Source organism: Neoarius graeffei, chromosome 27 (genome assembly GCF_027579695.1).
Source record: "Neoarius graeffei isolate fNeoGra1 chromosome 27, fNeoGra1.pri, whole genome shotgun sequence".
Lineage (NCBI taxonomy): Eukaryota > Metazoa > Chordata > Actinopteri > Siluriformes > Ariidae > Neoarius > Neoarius graeffei.
The window spans coordinates 28,424,870-28,448,464 of record NC_083595.1 but is presented as its reverse complement, the minus strand read 5'-3'; the positions used below and the strand labels follow the sequence as shown (position 1 = coordinate 28,448,464).

At 40.6% G+C, this 23,595-nt stretch overlaps 2 protein-coding genes across 2 annotated transcripts in view; one reads left to right on the top strand and one right to left on the bottom strand.

Moving 5' to 3' along the window:
• spg7 (SPG7 matrix AAA peptidase subunit, paraplegin) overlaps positions 1–2,311 on the top strand; it is a 49,123-nt gene extending 46,812 nt beyond the window's left edge. Inside the window, exon 17 of the mRNA XM_060911738.1 lies at positions 1,554–2,311. Coding sequence (XP_060767721.1) covers positions 1,554–1,772 — 219 coding nt within the window. The 3' untranslated portion in view covers positions 1,773–2,311. The remainder of the gene's footprint in view (positions 1–1,553) is intronic.
• A 2,647-nt stretch (positions 2,312–4,958) lies between these two features.
• cdh15 (cadherin 15, type 1, M-cadherin (myotubule)) overlaps positions 4,959–23,595 on the bottom strand; it is a 30,695-nt gene continuing 12,058 nt past the window's right edge. Inside the window, exons 2-14 of the mRNA XM_060911553.1 lie at positions 22,834–22,995; positions 19,434–19,589; positions 19,095–19,239; positions 18,642–18,823; positions 14,482–14,610; positions 14,207–14,392; positions 13,353–13,597; positions 12,880–13,022; positions 12,560–12,793; positions 10,819–11,061; positions 8,501–8,646; positions 7,844–8,038; positions 4,959–5,159 (exon numbers count right to left, since the gene is read on the bottom strand). Of these exons, the coding sequence (XP_060767536.1) occupies positions 4,959–5,159; positions 7,844–8,038; positions 8,501–8,646; positions 10,819–11,061; positions 12,560–12,793; positions 12,880–13,022; positions 13,353–13,597; positions 14,207–14,392; positions 14,482–14,610; positions 18,642–18,823; positions 19,095–19,239; positions 19,434–19,589; positions 22,834–22,995 (2,367 nt within the window). The remainder of the gene's footprint in view (positions 5,160–7,843; positions 8,039–8,500; positions 8,647–10,818; positions 11,062–12,559; positions 12,794–12,879; positions 13,023–13,352; positions 13,598–14,206; positions 14,393–14,481; positions 14,611–18,641; positions 18,824–19,094; positions 19,240–19,433; positions 19,590–22,833; positions 22,996–23,595) is intronic.

Genomic DNA, 23,595 nt, shown 5'->3' with positions numbered 1-23,595 from the left:
TTTTTTCTTTCTTTTTTTTTTTCTTTTTTTTTTTTGTAGCTGTTAGTTGGATTTAAATTGTAGCTGGGGAACTATTTTTCATGAATCAATCATCGGTAAATGCTTATTAGATTACAGCTTTTTCTTATCCGGATTTCTGGAAAAGGGCAGCACGGTGGTGTAGTGGTTAGCGCTGTCGCCTCACAGCAAGAAGGTCCGGATTCGAGCCCCATGGGCGGCGAGGGCCTTTCTGTGTGGAGTTTGCATGTTCTCCCCGTGTCCGCATGGGTTTCCTCCGGGTGCTCCGGTTTCCCCCACAGTCCAAAGACATGCAGGTTAGGTTAACTGGTGACTCTAAATTGACCGTAGGTGTGAATGTGAGTGTGAATGGTTGTCTGTGTCTATGTGTCAGCCCTGTGATGACCTGGCGACTTGTCCAGGGTGTACCCCGCCTTTCGCCCGTAGTCAGCTGGGATAGGCTCCAGCTTGCCTGCGACCCTGTAGAACAGGATAAAGCGGCTAGAGATAATGAAATGAGATTTCTGGAAAAATGTTTTGCAACTGTACTGCCAAAATAAAAATATATTTCTGAGCCCTGCAGTGATGTGAAAAATGCACCACTTTAGGTCCAGTAAAGTTCTCTTTTTTTTTTTTGTTAAATTGATCTTTCTTTCTTTCTTTCTTTCTTTCTTAATTTTTATTTTTAAATAAATAAATTACTTTTAACTATTACCCCACCAAAACCAGTATACCCCACTCCGAAGGGAGGGGGGGTATACTGGTTTACCTCTGTCCGTCCGTATCTCCATCTGTCCAAAACACCCTTTTTCTCAGCAACCACAAATCATAGCCACTTGGTACCAAACTTCAGCTTGGGGTTCTATACTGTGTATACTGTTTTCAGGTCTGTCGCACATCGATTTCCTGTTTATCGCCGGAATGTATTTACGAAACATATAGCGTGGATTTACAAAATTTTCATCACACTTTTCTCAGCAACTACAAATCACAACTGCCTGATATTTGGTACAGAGTTTCAGCTTGGGGTTCTATACCGTGTATACCGTTTTCAGGTCTGTCGCACATCGACTTTCTGTTTACCGACTGAATGTATTTACGAAGCATATAGGATGGATTTTGACGCTATTTCAAGAAGCAAAATGCAATTTCAAAATGCCAGTTTATCAGGATGCTATTTGAAATCCCTGGGGAGAGACACTACTCTTTACTTACTTGTTTCAGAGTTAATTATTTGTTGAGGTCAACATTCATAATAAGTGTCCTATTCCTTCGATTGCTTGCATTCTTACTGTAGCAAGAGTGGGGGGGATGCGCAAGTGAGCAGTAGCTCACAGTTGATCTTGTTTAAGCAGAGCTGAGCTGGAGAAAAATAAAACTTCAACCACAAATAAAATTCCAGCTTTGTTTCCAGCACAAGCAAAGCATGACGATAGCTTGAAGTCTGGAAAGCTTCAGTGTTGCATATTAAACAAAAGATGTCCTGTGATGTTTGTAGACTATACAATAGTCTAATATTTTAGCTGCAAGAGACACCTGATTCATTTTTGTTTCAGCTGGCCAATGCGCTTCTTGAGCGAGAGGTGGTGAACTACGATGACATCGAGGCTCTGCTCGGTCCCCCTCCACATGGACCCAAAAAGGTGATCGCCCCTCAGAGCTGGATCGAAGCTGAGAAAGATAAACAGGACACGGGAGAGGACGAGCCTCCCATACCCCCAAGAGCTCAGAGGAAGGACGAGGAAGAGGAGCTTGAGAACCTGCAGCCTGTGTGATCCTCAGAGTATATAATCAAAAAGGGCATAAAAAAAGAGTGCAAATCTCCTGCACATTTTACGTGTGGGTAGTGGGTACTGTGTGCTGCTTGGCATAGAAGGGAAGAAGGGTACTCTTCTGAGGATCAGTGTGAAGGTGGCACTTAGGAGAAAGGAGGGTAAATATGATTACCTGTAGTGTTTTAAAAACTGTAGCAGCTTAAAGCAGTCGTCTGCTTATGCTTAAGTGGAAATGGACATCCCTTAATTAATTAATTGTGGGCTATGCACTGTTTATTTATTTTTGACATGGTGTATGTAATGAGGTGAAGCTTCTGTGACTAGTCGTACTGACATGCTTTAGAAACGTTGATTTAGAAGTAATACTTAGTGTCGCGGATGAGATTTGAGCTCCACATGTTGAATACATGTAAAAGGTTTTGTATATTTTCCTTTAAAGTGCATGTTCTGTTATACAGATGTTTTTATTTTTGTATTCAGTAAGTCCGACAGCACTGCGTTTGTTCTTTTATTCTGAAGTTATTTCACAAAATACATCATGACAGCAATTTGTCGTTTTGTAATAAAATAAATAATAAAACCAACAAAATCTTGTTCAAAATCAAGAGTCGTAAACAAACCAACAGAATAATGTAAAATAAAAAGGAATTATAGCTGTTTGTGAGTAAATTGGCTTATAAGGCAATAATGAGCACTGTCCTGTAAATGGTGATTTGAGATGTTTAAGATAGCAAAAACTGCAACTCTATATACATTCATATAAAAAAAATCACAATCCATTAATAATCCATTAACACTGTAATCCGTTACAACTTCCAGCGTTCCGTTTATCAGAAAACCATTTCATCATGCCATCTTTAAAGCACGATTGTTTCAAGATTGTTTTGTACATTTCTACATTTTGCTTTCTTTTCATCCTGAAGCAAAAACATTCCTGAAAACCTGGGTAAGGTGGTGCATGTAGTACAGGTGATTTTTGAAATTGGGTGAATCTGGATTTACCAAGGTGATTCTAGACTTACCGAGGTGAATTAGGTAGCCATTCTTAAAAGGGATTTTTTTTTGTGTGTGTGTGTGTGGGGGGGGGGCTTTGAATTTAATTTTATTTATTTAATTTTTTTAGGGGGTTCATAATAGAATGAGAACACTTTGACAACCACTCTCTCTTCACTTTTCCCCCCTCACCCCCTTTTATATCTTCTATCCTCTTATACCTCTCTACCTGGAATTACACTTGTACACCTGTCTTTCTGTTTAATTTAATTTGCTTTTTTTTTTTTTCCACTTTTTACTGTCCTTGCTGGGAATTGAACTCTGACCTTCTGCTTTGAAGTCCACCACTACACCACAGAGTATTCAGTTGCAACAAAGAAATTAAACATTCCACTAGATTACCCAACCTTAACCCCTGGCTTGTAGTACTTGAGTCCAGGACTCGTGACTTGACTTGGACTCGGACTCGTGCATTAACTGCATTCGGACTCATAAATTGGAGAGGAGGACTCTGATTTTTTTTTTCTTTTTTTTTTGTAACCTGCCATAATTTGGCATAAGATATTTACATCTACATTAATTTTTATACTAATTTCATGCAAGAGAATGCACATTCACCTGTTCATACGTTATGTTCAGGAACAAACTAACGTTAATGGCGCTAAAATGTCTGGAGAGACGCCCCAGGATTGTCCGCTTTGCTCATACAGACTTCTCGTGCAGTGGAAAAAATGCACTGCTGTGTGTTCCATATGTAGAAGAACTATCAAGGAGACGACAGGGACAACCTTGAACTTCAATCATCATTTGGTAAGACTCCACCCAGAGCAGGAAGTGACACGCTATGTTCATTGCTCTGTTGATAGCAGGGCTTGCTGAGCGATGAACTAGCGAGTGTTAACCCTCTCTCATGTTATTTGCCCTGTTGATAGTGGGCGGGGCTTGCTGAGTGATGAACAAGCTTTTTATCTGTAGCCTATTCACTAAAATGGGGAAGTCAAGCAGTAACGTTAGTCCAACAAAGTAGCAGAGATGCTTTCCCATAAAAGCAGCAACAGTCACCGTCAAATGGTGCCATTGGAGTCTTGTTCTCCAACTTGACTCGGACTCAAGACTGGACTCAGACTCGAGGTTTAGTGACTCGACTATAATACTGCTTAACCCTAAATCCTATTTCACCTAGGTTAATCCAGATTCACCTGATTTCAAAAATCACCTGCAACACACATTCTCCCCATGTCCATGTGGGTTTCTTCTGGGTTCTCTGGTTTCCTCTCATCATCCAAAACCATGCTGGACTGGCTACGCTAAATTGCTCTTAGGTGTGAATGTGTTAGTGGGTGTGTTCCTGCCTTGAACGAATGTGTTAAGTCAGGTGACTGTGGAGGAGTTCTGTGAATCCTCATAGTGTTTAAGGATAAGTTTCTAAATCCAGTCCTAGTAATCTTCAGCGAATTTGAATGTGTTCTTGTATGGTTCCAAACGAAATGTACATATAGTAATTTATTCATAGTCTAAACAAGACAATGAAGCTGTCTTGAGTTCTAAATTAAAGAAGCAAACTTTGGAAGCTACACTGTCTTAGATGATGCACTACATTTGGGGTAAAGTGGAAATTGTGTAATAGTATTTTTAGCCAGACGTCTTTTAAATACACTTCATTCAATTTGTCAAGGTTTCATATGCTGAATCAAGTGCGTCACAGCAGGAAAACATCTGCATTTTCAGATACAGGAATGAAACTGAGAATTGTATCAGAAAGTCCTAAAGCTCACTATGAACTCTGTGGTGTTATTGTGAATGTTTAAAGAAAACTAGCTCCTGTCACTTCTGTCTCTTATTAGTATGCGCTGATCGCTTTCTGCCTTTGTTTTGGTGGAAAGGGAGCTGTCATGTCAGTGTGGTGAAATAGCTCACTGATCCATAACGGCACTAGGGGAGAAAAAGAGTTCGAGCCGTCTCTCACATGACAGCATTGACCTTTTGAAAGAACACACCAGAGGCCAATTTGAAAAGTTTCTGTAGATTCTTCATCGATCATCCATACACACACATCCCATCCTAATCAGTCGTGCCTACATCACTGACCCCAAACGTATACAATGGGGAATGTTGAAACCGTTTCTCCTGGAGGTTTTGCTGAGAATATATGAACGTGAGCTCTGTGTAAAACTCTGTACAGCTATGGGGTAACTAGCGTGGGTCGTACATGTTGGCCAGTTTCTTGAAGCGTGGTCCCCAATCATTAAGGTAATCATAGTCCTGGTCCTCATCTGAGCCAGAGGAAGCGAGGGAGCTCAGGCTGCCTGACAGAGAACCATCTCCTTCATAGTCGTAGATCAGAGCTGTGTCAAATGGAGGCACGTTAGGGTCATTGTCTGCAACATCCAGGCACTGCAGGGAGGATGATAAAGAAAGGATGAATGCAGTTATCATGATCTCATATGCATGCTAATTGTGGTCATCAGAATAAAAATGACCGTAGACAACACTTTTGGGCAGCATTTGCCCAATCACTCCATCCATCCATTATCTGTAGCCACTTATCCTGTTCTACAGGGTCGCAGGCAAGCTGGAGCCTATCCCAGCTGACTATGGGCGAGAAGTGGGGTACACCCTGGACAAGTCGCCGGGTCATTGCAGGGCTGACACATAGAGACAAACAGCCATTCATACTCGCATTCACGCCTACAGTCAATTTAGAGCCACCAATTAACCTAACCTGCATGTCTTTGGACTGTGGGGGAAACCGGAGCACCCGGAGGAAACCCACACAGACACGGGGAGAACATGCAAACTCCGCACAGAAAGGCCCTTGTCGGCTGCTGGGCTCGAACCCAGGACCTGTGAGGCAACAGTACTAACCACTACACCACCATGCCGCCTGCCCAATCGCTCATTAAAGGCTATCCCATTCATAAGGTATCTACTGGCATCTGCAAAAGTTTAGGGCAGCATCGTTGGTATTCTTCTAGGTAGTTCCATAATTCTGTTCCCCAGATCAGAATTATAAAGGGTTTCAACACATACACTGGATCAAAACTGGCAAATGTTACAAATGCCAGTGAGTCATTCAGGATCATTCTCCAGGTAAGCTAAGGAAAAACTATTGAGCAATAGGGACAGTGCACTAAAAGGCATGATGGTTCTGAAAAATGTTTCACAGTAAAGGTTCTTTTCAGTTAAAAATGCTTTTCAAGTAAATGGGTACCTTTTGAAGGATGTTGGTACTAAGCTGCCCCCAGAATGGGACAACTATAAGAGTGCATCATCTCATTTAGCTGTGTGGTTGCATATTTTCATTTCCACATTTGGCAGATACCTGAATCCAAAATGACTTGCAGAAGTGCTTTGTAGTCTCAGTCAAAAACACATCCTTGTACTAGTACAAATAAGTCAAGATCTAAGGATGCTATCTAGCTGTGCATTGTGAACGGAAGAAGGCCACCGTTCAGTGGTGCTGTCAGACCCTGCAGCTAGGATATGGCTGAGTCTCTGCGCTGCTAATCCATTCAGTCGCCATACTCACCCGCGAGTGGCTGCGACAACAATGACAACGACAAGGGATACTATCAAACCGAAACCCTGTTAAAGTGGAGTTAACATCACAACAACACTGATTCAAAAAAAGGGTGGTACATTTTATAAAATGTGAATAAAAACAGAATGCAATGATGTGCAAATGCTTTACGACCTATAATCCCATTGAATGTAATGCAATTTAATGCCTGGAACATGTTCCAAAAACAGTTGGGACAGGGGCATGTTTATCACTGTGTTACATCACCTTTCTTTTAACAACACTCAGTAAGCGTTTGGGAACTGAGGACACTAATTGGTGAAGTTCTGAAAGTAAAATTATTTCCCATTCTTGCTTTATATGTAACTTCAGTTGCTCAATAGTCTGGGGTCTCCATTGTCATATTTTGTGCTTCATAATGCACCACATGTTTTCAATGGGAGACAGACAGACCAGTTTAGCACCTGCACTCTTTTACTATGAAGCCACACTGTTGTAATACATGTAGAATGTAACTTGGCATCGTCTTGCTAGAATAAGCAGGGACGTCCCTAAAAAAGATGTCATCTGAATGGCGGTATATGTTGCTCAGTTTGAACACTAGATATCTTGTCTTTGTATTGTATTCAATTGGATATAGGTTGAAAAGGATTTGGGGTAGCACGGTGGTGTAGTGGTCAGCACTGTCACCTCACAGCAAGAAGGTCCTGGGTTTGAGCCCAGCGGCTGACGAGGGCCTTTCTATGTGGAGTTTGCATGTTCTCCCTGTGAATGTGTGGGTTTCCTCCGAATGTTCTGGTTTCCCCCCACAGTCCAAAGACATGCAGGTTAGGCTAATTAGTGGCTCTAAATTGACTGTAGGTGTGAATGTGAGTGTGAATAGTTGTTTGTCTCTATGTGTCAGCCCTGCGATGATCTGGTGACTTGTCCAGGGTGTACCCCGCCTCTCGCCCATAGTCAGCTGGGATAGGCTCCAGCTTGCCTGCGACCCTGAACAGGATAAGTGGCTACAGATAATGGATGGATGGATGAAAAGGATTTGCAAATCATTGTATTCTGTTTTTATTTACGTTTGACACAGCGTCCCAACTTTTTTTGTAATCTGGGTTGGACAATGACTTGGTGAGTGCTTGGTGAAGAGATGGGGGTTTAATCTTCATTTGAAGACAGCCAGGTTAAGTTTTGTCTTGATGCATGTCTTCCTTGTATTTAGAGATCAAGCTGAGCCATGCTTGAAGGTTACACACTTCAAATGAAAAATTGGGGTTAAAAAAATCTTAAGTATTTATAGTGTTATGCTATTCAGTGTTCCACTTTTGAAAGAGGGGAAAATTATTATTTAATGGATTTCTACATTTGTTCTGATAGACTACTTGTACCTTCCAGTAGTCCAAGAAATGCCATGGCTGTTTGTGCCATTAAGTGCTTATTTATATTTGATTATTACTGCTGCTTATACAGTGTCCCTATCTGATTTTATATTATTGTCTTTTTCATTTACTTTCAAAGCATGAAGTATGAAAAGTACTATACAAATACAGATTATGTTCTCACGTACATCACTGATGAAATCTTCGATGTCAGTGGGCTCTCCTCGAGGTTTGCGTGGGTACGCAGGTGAGGGTAGATTGTATGGCGCGTCCTTTCGAAGTGGCTGCTTCCATTTTGGAAGACCAGATCCGAGTTGACTGAAGGATTCTGGGGGAAAACCCATGTCATTAGGGGTCCTCAGGAGATCAATGTTGAAGGCATCCTGAAAAAGACAAAAGGTGGTGCTTATGAGTGGAAAATAACTAGACGATTGTTATTTTTACATCTACATAAGCGAAATGTATTATAGGTCTAATTCTTTATTGTTTGCTATTGGCTTTGTTAATGATATAGAACATGGATGCTAATTCTTGTTAGTGAGCTAAAGTAGCTATGCATTTTAGGAATCTGAAACTGAATGTGGCAGCTGCATGAATTCCCAAAGCTAAGTAAGAACTTGTCTTACTCATACATGGTGTTTATTGGTGTTTCCCACAGACTCACCACACACCAGCTGCTTCTGTCCACTCCCTAGCTCTGCCTCACCCTACACATACAGTGGGCTGTTTCGCACTTTTTCATGCTTAGACACAATCCATATGTGAGATGTCACGCATAACCCACTGCTGCAGTGAAAGATTCATGTTTATTAGAGTTTGCATTATCAAAGTTTGTTAACTCTCACCTCATCCTCCTCTCCCCCGCCCTGTTCATCGTAGTTGAATACATTGTCACGCACATCATCATCTGATTCGGCAATCAGCAGGCCTCCTCCTTTCTTATTGCCGGGCCTGGTGCAGCTCCTCACAGCCACAGCAAGGAACAGCAACACTGAGCATGACACACATACAGTGGATATAAAAAAGTGTACACACCCTGTTAAAATGATAGGTTTTTCTGATGTAAAAAAATGAGACCACAATAAATAATTTCAAAACTTTTCCCACCTTTAATGTGACCTATAACCTGTACAATTCAATTGAAAAACAAACAAACCTGTTAAGGGGAAAAACATACAAAATAAAAAACGTACAATAAGCTGGTTGTGTAAGTGTGCACACCCTTAAACTAATACTTTGTTGAAGCACCTTTTGATTTAATTACAGCATTCAGTCTTTTTGGGTTCACACCTGCCATCAAGTAAAATGACTCTGATTAACCCCAAATAAAGTTCAGACATTTACTCAGTTGCCTCCTCCAGCAAAAGCCAGGGTTCACAGATAGCTTACAAAGCATCACAGGGATCTCATTGTTGAAAGGTATCAGTTAGGAGAAGGGTACAAAAACATTTCCATGGCATTAGATATACCATGGAGCACAGTGAAGACAGTCATCAAGAAGTGGAGAAAATATGGGACAACAGTGACATTACCGAGAACTGGACGTCACTCCAAAATTGATGAAAAGACAAGATGAAAACTGGTCAGGGAGGCTGCCGAGAGGCCTACAGCAACACTGAAAGAGCTGCAGGAACTTCTGGCAAGTACTGGTTGTGTACTACATGTGACAACAATCTCCCGTATTCTCCATATGTCTGGACTATGAGGTAGGGTTGCAAGATGGAAGCCGTCCAGGCCTGGCTAAATTTTGCAAAAAAAAAAAAAAACATCAACTCTCCCAAAAGCATGTGGGAAAATGTGTTATGGTCTGATAAAACCAAGGTTGAACTTTTTGGCCACAATTCCAAAAGGTATGTTTGGTGCAAAAACAACACTGCGCATCACCAAAAGAACCCCATACCCACGGTGAAGCATGGTGGTGGCAGCATCATGTTTTGGGGTTGTTTTTCTTCAGCAGGAACAGGGGCTTTAGTCAAGGTGGAGGGAATTATGAACAGTTCTAGATACCAGTCAATTTTGGCCCAAAACCTTCAGGTGTCTGCTAGAAAGCTGAAGATGAATTTCATCTTTCAGCACAATAATGACCCCAAGCATACATCGAAATCAACAAAAGAATGGCTTCACCAGAAGGAAATTAAAGCCCAGCCAGAGCCCAGACCTAAATCCAGTTGAAAATCTGTGGGGTGACCTGAAGAGGGCTGTACACAAGAGATGCCCTCGCAATCTGACAGATTTGGAGCACTTTTGCAAGGAAGAGTGGGCAAATATTGCCAAGTCTAGATGTGGCAGGCTGATAGACTCCGACCCAAAAAGACTGAATGCTGTAATTAAATCAAAAGGTGCTTCAACAAAGTATTAGTTTAAGGGTGTGCACACTTATGCAACCAGCTTATTGTATGTTTTTTATTTTTTTATGTTTTTCCCTAGCGGCACAGTGGTGTAGTGGTTAGCGCTGTCACCTCACAGCAAGAAGGTCCGGGTTCGAGCCCCGTGGCCGGCGAGGGCCTTTCTGTGCGGAGTTTGCATGTTCTCCCCGTGTCCGCGTGGGTTTCCTCTGGGTGCTCCGGTTTCCCCCACAGTCCAAAGACATGCAGGTTAGGTTAACTGGTGACTCTAAATTGACCGTAGGTGTGAGTGTGAATGGTTGTCTGTGTCTATGTGTCAGCCCTGTGATTACCTGGCGACTTGTCCAGGGTGTACCCCGCCTTTCGCCCGTAGTCAGCTGGGACAGGCTCCAGCTTGCCTGCGACCCTGTAGAACAGGATAAAGCGGCTAGAGATAATGAGATGAGAGATGAGATGTTTCTCCCCCTAACAGAGTTGTTTGTTTTTCAATTGAATTGTACAGGTTATAGGTCACATTAAAGGTGGGAAATGTTTTGAAATTATTTATCATGGTCTCATTTTTTACATGAGAAAAACCTATCATTTTAACAGGGTGTGTAAACTTTTTATATCCACTGTACATAGATCACATTTTACAAAAGACACTGACTATTTAGATAAATAATGCTGTTTATGTCATACAGGTAATACATTGCTGACAAGATACGAATTCAGAATTCAGTCCATTTCAGATTTTCCATCACCTTCCATTTTAACTGGAATGGATAAATGCACTCATCCCCACCATTAAGTTAAAAAAAGTCCCCATGTACACTTACATGATAGAAGAGCAATGCTGGTTGTAATGATTATAAGGGCAATAAAGTTGATGCCCACTTTAGCTCCAAAAATGGCTGCAGCTGTGGCACTCATACACTGTCCAGCCCTGTCACATGGACACACTGTCACATTCACTAGTGCGCTGGAGGAGAGAGAAGGTGAACCCGAGTCTGATACAGTAATGGGGATGGAGAACTCCCCCTGGTCTATATCTATCACAGGCTGCAGCATTGCATGGGTCTCTGCATACACAGGGCAGAAAAGCAGACATGACAGTTTTAAGATTATGAATGTTGTGAAAGACTTAGAAAAGAAATAAATTAAATTAAATTAAAATAATAATAACTTTTGCCAATTGTACAATGTGATAAAGAGCTAACAGGGATGATTTAAGAGTCACTATTTGCACTTGTATACAGTCTATTTGCATTTTTCAATATAAATTACTGAAGTGGTTTGCATCAACATTTTGACACGGATCATTCATTCATTCATTATCTCTAGCCGCTTTATCCTTCTACAGGGTCGCAGGCAAGCTGGAGCCTATCCCAGCTGACTACGGGCGAAAGGCGGGGTACACCCTGGACAAGTCGCCAGGTCATCACAGGGCTGACACATAGACACAGACAACCATTCACACTCATACCTACGGTCAATTTAGAGTCACCAGTTAACCTAACCTGCATGTCTTTGGACTGTGGGGGAAACCGGAGCACCCGGAGGAAACCCACGTGGACACGGGGAGAACATGCAAACTCCACACAGAAAGGCCCTCGCCGGCCCCGGGGCTCGAACCCAGGACCTTCTTGCTGTGAGGTGACAGCGCTAACCACTACACCACCGTGCCGCCGACACGGATCATGATTAAGAGAAATTAATATGAGCTAATTTGCATGCTAACTGGTCTTTAATAACATTTATTAATGAGTAATTATTTTTACTGGTCTGCATGGCTAGATTGAAGGATGGATGATTGATGGACCAATTGAATGGTTCTACTAAATTATAAAACTTCTGGTTTTTACAGTTATGAACAAATGCTAAATATATTTGTACTAGTTTTCTTTTTACCAACATCACTGATAGCCATTGCCTAAGGGTTAGAGAAGCAGACCAAAAGGTCACTGGTTCGATTCCCTGGACTGGCAGAAATGGCTGAAGTGCCCTTAAGCAAGGCACCTAACCTCCAACTGCTCCCCAGACGGCTCTGGATAAGAGCATCTGCTAAATGATAAAGTTCACATTTGATGGATGGATGGATGGATTGGATTGGATGAAGAGTCTGGGTTTGAACCTTGTGGCTGACTGGGGCCTTTCTGTGACATGTTCTCCTCATGCTTGTATGGGTTTCCTCCCACAGTCTAAAGACATGTAGGATTAGGTCAACTAGCTACTATAAATTGCCCATAGGTGTGAATGATTGTTAGCGCCCTGTGATAGATTGGTGACCTGTCCAGGGTGTACCCTGTCTCTTGCCCGAAATCAACTGGGATTGGCTCCAGCTTCCCTACGACCCTGATGGACAAGCATTATAATGTATCTACTATGTAGTTATTAATTGGTCCAGTTGGATTAATTGATGGAAGCTGTAACTTGATGACAGAATGCTGTGATGATTAGATGATACTGATCAATCCCATTAGGGAACTTTTTATAATGCACAGTGCATAAAAGAGTAGGACATTAAAGGACATCTATTGTTCATGAGAAGCAGAATTTTGATGGCAGTTTTTTTTAAACCATTAAGCTGTATGATGGTCCAGTTGGATGCCAGGTCTCCATCAGTCAGGTCAAAGGTGAAGGGGTCTGCATGAGGGGCGAGGTCATCATCTACAGCACTGATCAGCAGGCCGAGTCGGTGTCTCTCTCTGTTACTGCACACAATGCCACTCACAGGGACAAGCACAGGAGGGAAGTCATTGGTCTCCCACAGTGTGATCTCCAGAGAGGCCATTATGGAAGTACCACCCGCATCTGAATGGGAGAGCAGTGATAAGCGATGGATTTTTTTGGTTCAATTAAAATGAAAGGATTTATTATTAAAGTTGTTCTGTACTCACCCATGTCTGCGACCTTTACTACTGCCTTGTACTTGTTATTCTTGACATGTGGGGAGCGGATGTTGAAGGTCTTCCTGGCTGAAATCTCTCCAGTTTCACGGTTGATCGAGAGCCATTTCTCAGGATCTTGAGTAATTTCAAATCTGAGAATGCAAAAATAAAATCTCTCAAATGTATGGTATTGAAGCCAGAATAAATGCAGAGAGGCAAATGTCAGGCACCAGCTATATCTAATCTGATTGATTACTTTTGTAGGTTATAATATTATAGATATCCATTATAGGTATAGTTTGTTTATGAAGGTTTTCCATAATCCAAGTCATTATCTCAGAACTATTATTAGCAACTGATTTTGTGATATAATCTTAAAGATACAGTATTTCCGGTCTCATCTGAGGACCTTCAAAATAATGTCATGATTATACCATGAAAGCAAAATAATAGGCATATGTTTACAGACAAATCTTTCATACCTGAGCTTTGAATTCTCAGCATCATAAGCAACATTGGAGATGAGGACAGTTCCTGGTTCAGTGGACTCTGGGGCAGACACCTCAATGGGGTTTGCATAAAAACGTGGAGCTTCATTTTCATTTAGAACTCTGATGGTGATGGTAGCAGTGCTGGTCCGTTCATATGGAGCTTTAATACTTAGAGGCACTTCGTTCTCTGCTCTCAGAGTAAGCTGGTACTCAACCCGTGACTCGAAGTCCAGGGGCTGTGAGAGAGGATGATGGAAATTGTACTCTTCAGATTTGAGAGTTAGAGACGCCACTATTAAGCACCTTTCAGAGAACCGAGAGTAACAGTCCAACATCTTAGAGATAAAACCTGCCTCTGATATTGATTCCTCATAAATGCATTCATTCATATGTTTAAAATATATATATTTCTGCAATGTCTATTGTTAAAAGCGCTATACAAATCAATTGACTTGACATTTATTCTCCTTTCCAGCATCTGTATTTTTAAACTGTTGAATGGTTGCATGCTGTCCATGAATTACTCATTAATTCTTTCAGACATTCAATTAACAAGTTTACATTGCTGACAAATCAACTTTTGAATAAGGATAATGCAGTAGTTAAGAGTGACATCAAATAGGGTACCTTGATTTAGTCAGTTGGTCTAACCAGATGTTTTACTCAAAATGTATCATTTGCAAAAATGAATATGAAGCAAAACTTTAACCTTGGATGTAAAGGACTCACAAATTCTCTTTTTTATTTGTGAAATTATGAAGCTGACATAATTTTGTACCAGTCCTGTTACTACTACTACTACTACTACTACTACTGCTACTACTACTATTGATGAGAGTACACACCTTCAATACAGAGATAATTCCCTGGTTGGTGACATGGTCTGTCCGGATGGCAAAATTGCCAGAAGAATCTCCTTTAATAATGGAATAAGTAATCCTCCAGTTGTTGCCATTCTTCTCGTCTTTATCTGTAGCATTCACTCTACCTATATCCTCTCCCACTTTATTCTCCATGGTAAACATTGTGTACTGCAAACACAGGACAGTCCTCAGATCATTGTGATTAAAATGAAGGCAACACGTGTATGTGCGTGTGAACGGACATGTAGTGTACATACCATGTTAGGGTTGAACTGCGGAGCATGGTTATTGATGTCTATGATGTGGATGATGACTCGTCCTGTGCTGGTCAGGCCCATTCCAGACATGTCGGCCACCTGTAAGGTCAGCCGGAACGACTGCACCACCTGGGGGATAAACACAGAAATATGGCAAAATCTCTACAGCCACACTCCAAAATCTAGTGGAAAGCCTTCCCATGAAAAGTGGATTATTATAAATCTGGAATGGGATGTTCAAAAAGCACATTTGGGTGTAACTGGACAGGTGTCCACATACTTTTGGCCCTATAATATACATAAGGAAAGAGATTATCTACAAGTAAACAGGAGAATTCTGCCACCCACAGCAGTATATATGAGACAAGCAGCTTCAAGCGTTTATAACCAAACAAAGCTAGTAATCTATGTTACAGTAGAGCAGGGGTTCTCAAGTATCTTGATGTGAGGGTTCTCTGTAACTGTTAAATAACTCCTTTAAGTGTTAATGAATATAATCAAACTATTCAAATATGAAGTACATTATTTAAATGCAGAGGTGGACAGTAATGAAGTGCATTTACTTGAGCACTGTACTTAAGTACACTTTTTGAGTATGTGTACTTTACTTGAGTATTATTTTTTTTTGGAAACTTATGACTTTAACTTCACTACATTTGAAAGGCAAATATCATACTTTTCACTCCACTACATTTCTATCAAGGTCCTCGTTACTCACTACTATGAAGCAGCTTTGAAAGTGGATGTTTTTTCTTTTCTTTTCGAAAACATGATAGGCTTTCTCAATGTCACCTGCGAAAAAGCCTATCAGTAATCACTAGGGTCACACCACGTCCATAGACTGTATAAAATCAAGTTCAGTGATTTCTCAGCAGCGTTATTTGAACATGATCAGTTGACGGCAGAATGGAAGGAGACAGTCCTTCTGGGGAATGCATGCACCTATGGCCATACCTAGAAGCCATGTTGCAGTTTTCTGAAAGGATTAAACATTTATTTCATTTTAATTGTTTGCTTTGTTTGCCTAAAACGAACCACATCACGGCCTATAAAAACTCGCCTTCCAACCTGCAGAAGTATATTGAGGTAGGTAAATGTTTTATTCCAAGAGAAAGCTTGCAGTGAAGTTGTCTGTGCTTTTAGAGCTAGCGATAACGTTGCAATAGCTATGCAGTCTGGTTAGTCAAATGACTTTCTGTGGATTTGCTCACCAAGTTGCCATCACCTTGTCCACGGCTAACGTTAACACATAGCCAGTTAACTTGGACACTGTTAGTTAGCATGTAAAAACGGAGTTACACTAACATGAATAATGTTAACTTATCTGAAGTCATTTTAGAAATATGTTTCAGCATAATCTTGCCAAATAAACAGAATATAGAAATCTGTGTTTATCCAGAGGTGGTGGCAGGAAGTTTTGGATCGGTGGGCGACGTGTTGTGCGCTAAAGGCATGCCAAATCTGGGGGGTCCGGGGGCATACACCCCCAGGAAATTTTGGAATTTTTAACCCTCTAAAACACTATTTCCCGCATTTTGAGAGGAAAATTTTGGTGGAGTAAAGCTAAGTTTAATGTCTCAGAGTACATTTTGTCCATGTATTTTTTTCGATATGAAACAGAACCAGTGATACTATAATGTAATTACGTCTACTTAGTCTTGTTAAGAGGATAACACCCTCTTACCATGGGTTTGGTACTTTCTACTGTGTTTACATGTAAGTAAATACACATACAACGTTCAAATGTACCTTGCTTAATTGAAAGAACCAAAGTAGCGCGTTTTCTTGTCATTGAAAGACGAGAAGGCAGCAGCAATAGGGGTCAAGTCCATGGTGTCCACGATATCTTTATGTACATGTAGCAGTGTACAGATTGTTAAGCCGTTGTTCGGTCATCGAAGACTGAAGGTATGTCAACACCCTTTTCAAGGTGGAGAAAGCTCTTTCAGATGTTGTGGATGCTGCTGGGGTGCCGGGATGAAGGGACGCAGCGGGATTTAATAAGGGAAAACAAAGGTGCACAGTGGGCTGTTTATTCACACTACTCTCTCCTTTTCTTCCTTGTAAATAGTCAAAGGACTCCCATTGTAACTTGGGGTAATTTTGGGGGGGGGGGGCGGTCGGCCCCCCTGCCCCCGCCGCCACCGCCACTGTTATCTGTGTTTAAAGGTGTTTATTCTACAGGTTCTTCAAATTAGTCAGTAAATCCAGTCGGTTGCTTCAGAGGCATTAGGTTTTGTAAGCGTTGTGGCAATAATACAACAATGCATTGACAGAAAATGTACTTTTAATACTTAAGTATTTTTAAAAGCAAGTACTTCAGTACTTTAATTTAAGTAAAAATTTGACTGTCCAACTTTCACTTGTATCAGAGTAACATGGGACCAGTGGGATCTGTACTTTGACTTCAGTAGTGAAGTTGGGTACTTTGTCCACCTCTGTTTAAATGTCTACAAAAGTATTTTAGCTATTCTTTTGAAACCATAGAGCTTTTTATTCATGAACCTTAACTGACAAAACACATTAGATCCATTATTTAACTAGAAGGGCACTCGGTAGAGTGCATACCTCCACCAAGCCACATACAGTATTATCAACATCCAAATCAAATCACTTGAACCTAGGATAATACTAAAGCTGTACACCAAATTTCATCAAAATCCATTCACTACTTTTTGAGTTACATTGGGAACATCCATCCATCCATTATCTGTAACCAGTTATCCTGTGCAAGGTTGCAGGCAAGCTGGAGCCTGTCCCGGCTGACTATGGGTGAGAGGCGGGATACACCCTGGACAAGTCACCAGATCATCGCAGGGCTGACATATAGAGACAAACAACCATTCACACTCACATTCACACCTACGGTCAATTTAGAGTCACCAGTTAACCTAACCTGCATGTCTTTGGACTGTGGGGGAAACCGGAGCACCCGGAGGAAACCCACACAGACACGGGGAGAACATGCAAACTCCACACAGAAAGGCCCCTGTCGGCCACTTGGCTCGAACCCAGAACCTTCTTGCTGTGAGGTGACAGTGCTAACTACTACACCACCGTGCCACCCACATTGTCTCATCTCATCATCTCTAGCCGCTTTATCCTTCTACAGGGTCGCAGGCAAGCTGGAGCCTATCCCAGCTGACTACGGGCGAAAGGCGGGGTACACCCCGGACAAGTCGCCAGGTCATCACAGGGCTGACACATAGACACAGACAACCATTCACACTCACATTCACACCTACGGTCAATTTAGAGTCACTAGTTAACCTAACCTGCATGTCTTTGGACTGTGGGGGAAACCGGAGCACCCGGAGGAAACCCACGCGGACACGGGGAGAACATGCAAACTCCACACAGAAAGGCCCTTGCCGACCCCGGGGCTCGAACCCAGGACCTTCTTGCTGTGAGGCGACAGCGCTAACCACTACACCATCGTGCCGCCCCCGCCCACATTGTGAACAGCAAAAATAATATCCTGGATCTATATACATATCCAGATTTGCATCCAAACCTCATCAATTGTTCCTTGGCCCATGGCCCACGTTTCCTCAAAATTTCATCAAAATCCGTTCACTAATCTTTGACTTACGTTGGGAACAAACAAACAAACAAACAAACAAACAAACGGAGGTGAAAACACAGCACAGGTGGTGGAGGTAATAAGTTGACATTATTTATCAGCCTACCTGTTTTTGAATTGTTGATGTTTGGATTAAAACCCACTGAATTCAAGAGACCAGTTAAACAGGTTAATAACTATAATAACTCATTTTATTACATGATATCATTTGAGTCCAAATTGTTTCGGACATGTTTGGTTATCTCCGGTTTCCCCCACAGTCCAAAGACATGCAGGTTAGGTTAACTGGTGACTCTAAATTGATCGTAGGTGTGAATGTGAGTGTGAATGGTTGTCTGTGTCTATGTGTCAGCCCTGTGATGACCTGGCGACTTGTCCGGGGTGTACCCCGCCTTTCGCCCGTAGTCAGCTGGGATAGGCTCCGGCTTGCCTGCGACCCTGTAGAAGGATAAAGTGGCTAGAGATAATGAGATGAGACGAGATGTTTGGTTATTTTAAAGTAAAAAAGTAAAATAAAAACTTCAGTAGCAGCTTCACATTACATGTTTGCTATATATGCTTTTCACACATCACTTACATCTCGGTCCAGCCCCACATCTCGGGTGTAGATCACTCCTGTTGTATTATTGATGCCAAACATGGTCTTGTTGATGCTGAAAGGTGGAAAGCTCTCCTGAGCTGTTATGGAGTAGCTCAGCACTGAGTTGTCTGTGTTGGGGTCGTCAGCATCTGTTGCTGATACAGTCAGCACTGAAGTACCTGAACAGAGACATACAGTGGTGTACATTAAAATGTGAAAAGTGAACAAGTGAAAATGACTTTTAACCTCATACTGACCTGACAATAAATCATATTGCAAAAAGTGTTTAAATATAAAGCGACACCAACTGTTTTCAACATATACAACAAATAGGTCAATTTACACTGTATTGCATAACCTCCAAACAGAACACAAGTCTGTCACATTGTCACTTCTTCATTTTGATTGCTCCTTAGTGTTATTATACACACTGAGCATTACATATTTCACCTGGAATGGAGAATTCTGGCACAGAGCCAATGAACTCGTCTTTGATAAAAGTGGGTCTGTTGTCATTCTGGTCCAGTACATAGATCTCGATGGTGGTGGGGTTCTCCAGCCGCTCTCCACTGGGCGACAGGGCAAAGGCTTTAAGCTGAGGACACACAATTGTGTTATTTACCAAACTTTTATTTTTGCCTTTACCGAATTCATGTTTTGTTAAATATCCAAGTAATGTTTTTCTCTATATAAAACACTTAACCCCCCCAAAACATCAAACAGCTGTTCATAAACTACTTCTGCACTTCCCAAGAGAACACTCCTTGCTATTTATGGCCCTCAATGTACCGTGAAGCTCTTATGAGTCTCTCTGTCCAGGGGCTTCTTGCTCTTAATCCATCCTGTTTTATCATCTATTTCGAAGAGGTCCTTAGGCTCCTGGTCGACCCCAGGGCCCTCCAGCTTGTAGATCACCTCTCCAGTGAAAACCTTGTCTGATTTGATCTGCCAGGGGAGGAATGGAAATTGTTAAAGACACATGGTAAACAACTCACCTCCCAGATGTGTGTTAGAAACAGGTCATTAGGTCGATACATGGAAAAGATGCATTGGATATTTATACACAAAGAAAAATCCAGGGAATAAGTGCAGTGTAATTCAAGAGCTAGAAACTGTAGCATAGCAGACAAAGTTTTCAGAGAAACATAAAGAACTATTATATGATTATCCAGTTTAAATATTGACTGGTTTCACCTCCAACAGCTTTAGAAGGGCATTACTTGAATAGCTGATGAAGAACTTTTGACTTAATTGTCCTGTTTTTCTGGGAAATTTGTGTACTATGTTGCAATTTTTATTACCATTACATTTCTTACTAAAACACTGAATTATTACAAATGCTGAATTATTACAATTACATTTCTTACTGAAGAACTGACGTATTACCATTACATTTCTTATTAAAGTACTGAATTATTAAAATGACATTTCTTACAGATGTACTGAAGTATTACTATTCTATTTCTTACTAAAGTAATGAATTATCATTACATTTCTTACTAAAGTACTGAATTATTACAATCACATTTCTTACTGAAGTACTGAATTATTACCATTACATTTCTTACTAAAATACTAAATTATTACAGTTACATTTCTTCATGAAGTACTGATGTATTACCATTACATTTCTTACTAAAGTACTGAATTATTGCCATTACATTTCTGACTGAAGTACTGAAGTATTACTATTATATTTCTGACTGAAGTACTGAAGTATTACTATTATATTTCTGACTGAAGTACTGAAGTATTACTATTACATTTCTGACTGAAGTACTGAAGTATTTCTATTATGTTTCTGACTGAAGTACTGAAGTATTACTATTACATTTCTGACTGAAGTACTAAAGCATTACCATTACTAAAGTAATGAATTATCATTACATTTCTTACTAAAGTACTTATTTATTACAATTACATTTCTTACTGAAGTACTGAATTATTACCAATACATTTCTTACAGATGAACTGCAGTATTACCATTACATTTCTCACTGAAGTACTGAAGTATTACCATTATATTTCTTACTAAGCTCCTGAATTATTACCATTGCATTTCTTACTAAAATACTAAATTATTACAATTACATTTCTTCATGAAGTACTGATGTACAGTGGTGCATGAAAGTTTGTGAACCCTTTAGAATTTTCTATATTTCTGCATAAATATGACCTAAAACATCATCAGATTTTCACACAAGTCCTAAAAGTAGATAAAGAGAACCCAGTTAAATAAATGATATAAAAATATTATACTTGGTCTTTTATTTATTGAGGAAAATGATCCAATATTACATATCTGTGAGTGGCAAAAGTATGTGAACGTTTGCTTTCAGTATTTGGTGTAACCCCCTTGTGCAGCAATAACTGCAACTAAATGTTTCCGGTAACTGTTGATCAGTCCTGCACATTTGTTTGTCTGATTTTAGCCCATTCCTCTGTACAGAACAGCTTCAACTCTGGGATGCTGGTGGGTTTTCTCACATGAACTGCTCGCTTCAGGTCCTTCCACAACATTTCGATTGGATTAAGGTCAGGACTTTGACTTGGCCATTCCAAAACATTAACTTTATTCTTCTTTAACTATTCTTTGGTAGAATGACTTGTGTGCTTAGGGTCGTTGTCTTGCTGCATGACCCACCTTCTCTTGAGATTCAGCTCATGGACAGATGTCCTGACATTTTCCTTTAGAATTCGCTGGTATAATTCAAAATTCATTGCTCCATCAGTGATGGCAAGCCATCCTGGCCCAGATGCAGCAAAACAGGCCCAAACCATGATACTACCACCAACATGGTTCACAGATGGGATAAGGTTCTTATGCTGGAATGCAGTGTTTTCCTTTCTCCAAACATAATGCTTCTCATTTAAACCAAAAAGTTCTATTTTGGTTTCAGCCATCAACAAAATATTTTTCCAATAGCCTTCTGGTTTGTCCACGTGATCTTTAGCAAACTGCAGACGAGCAGCAATGTTCTTTTTGGAGAACAGTGGCTTTCTCCTTCCAACCCTGCCATGCACACCATTGTTGTTCAGTGTTCTCCTGATGGTGGACTCATGAACATTAACATTAGCCAATGTGAGAGAGGCCTTCAGTTGCTTAGAAGTTACCCTGGGGGTCCTTTGTGACTTCGCCAACTATTACACGCCTTGCTCTTGGAGTGATCTTTGTTGGTTGACCACTCCTGGGGAGGGTAACAATGGTCTTGAATTTCCTCCATTTGTACGCAATCTGTCTGACTGTGGATTGGTGGAGTCCAAACTCTTTAGAGATGTTTCTGTAACCTTTTCCAGCCTGATGAGCATCACCAACGCTTTTTCCGAGATTCTCAGAAATCTCCTTTGTTCGTGCCATGATACACTTCCACAAACATGTGTTGTGAAGATCAGATTTTGATAGATCCCTGTTCTTTCAATAAAACAGGGTGCCCACTCACAGTTGATTGTCGTCCCATTGATTTGAAAACACCTGACTCTAATTTCACCTTCAAATTAACTGCTAATCCTAGAAGTTCACATACTTTTGCCACTCACAGATATGTAATATTGGATCATTTTCCTCAATAAATAAATGACCAAGTATAATATTTTTGTCTCAGTTGTTTAACTGGGTTCTCTTTATCTACTTTTAAGGCTTGTGTGAAAATCTGATGATGTTTTAGTTAATATTTATGCAGAAACATAGAAAATTCTAAAGGGTTCACAAACTTTCAAGCACCACTGTATTACCATTACACTTCTTACTGAAGAACTGAAGCATTACCATTACATTTCTTACTAAAGTAATGAATTATTACCATTACATTTCTGACTGAAGTACTGAAGTATTACCATTACATCTCTTACTGAAGAACTGATGCATTACCATTACATTTCTGACAAAATTACTGAATTATTACCATTACATTTCTGACTGAAGTACTGAAGTATTACTATTATATTTCTGACTGAAGTACTGAAGTATTACCATTATATTTCTTACTGAAGTACTAAAGTATTACCATTATATTTCATACTCCCTGAAGTTTGCACCTGCATGAAATAAATATTATATGCATCTTAAAAAAATTATATCAACTGGTTTTATCTCATGTTAACAAAGATATGACATTTATAATATTGTATGTGTATTAGATTTCTTCTTGCTTTTGCTTTCCTCTCCTTTTTTTGTGTCTATATTAATTACCTGGACCAGATATTCAGGGACCTGCTTGCTGTTCTCAGAAACACGGATGGGTGGAATGATCCAGTCTCTCTTTACCCGGCCCAGACCTGTAGTCTTCATTCTCCAGGGATACAGCACATCTGGGTTCAGGTTATTTCTCCTCGACTGGGGGCTACTCATAACCTGCAGTGCATGGAAATGGCATTTTTATGGACTAACCAAAGTCTGCAAACATCATTTATACTGAATACAGATACAGATATTACAAATACAGATATCATAGATCTTCTTTTTCCCCACTCTAACAAATGCAAGATTAAAACCATTGTTGGTATCTTTGCCACCATTTGTTATAACACTTGTTATAAGAATTTGCACCACCATAGTGGTAATGTGACAGAAATATGTAGGTTGTTGACTAATTTTAATCTGAAGCCCCTTTAATGTTGAGAGTGAAAGGTGAAACAGTTCCCTGAGCCCCATTCTGAAGCATAGCTAATGTGGAATCCAGCATCTGAACCCTTAGAGTGAAAGCTCTTTTACTCTATCCTTCTGTTCCTCTCTGAGCACACTCACGCACACACGTCCCACATGCACACCAGTTCAAATCTAAGCAGTTACATGTATTTCCTGACACACACACACACACATATCTTGGCGCACATGGCACAGCTGTCTCCTACAGGAATGAGCTTGATTTCCCCTCCCACGGCCTGCCACACTGATACACACATTATTCTGTACTCTACACTGCACCAAACTGAGTTCACAGGTCAAACTTTG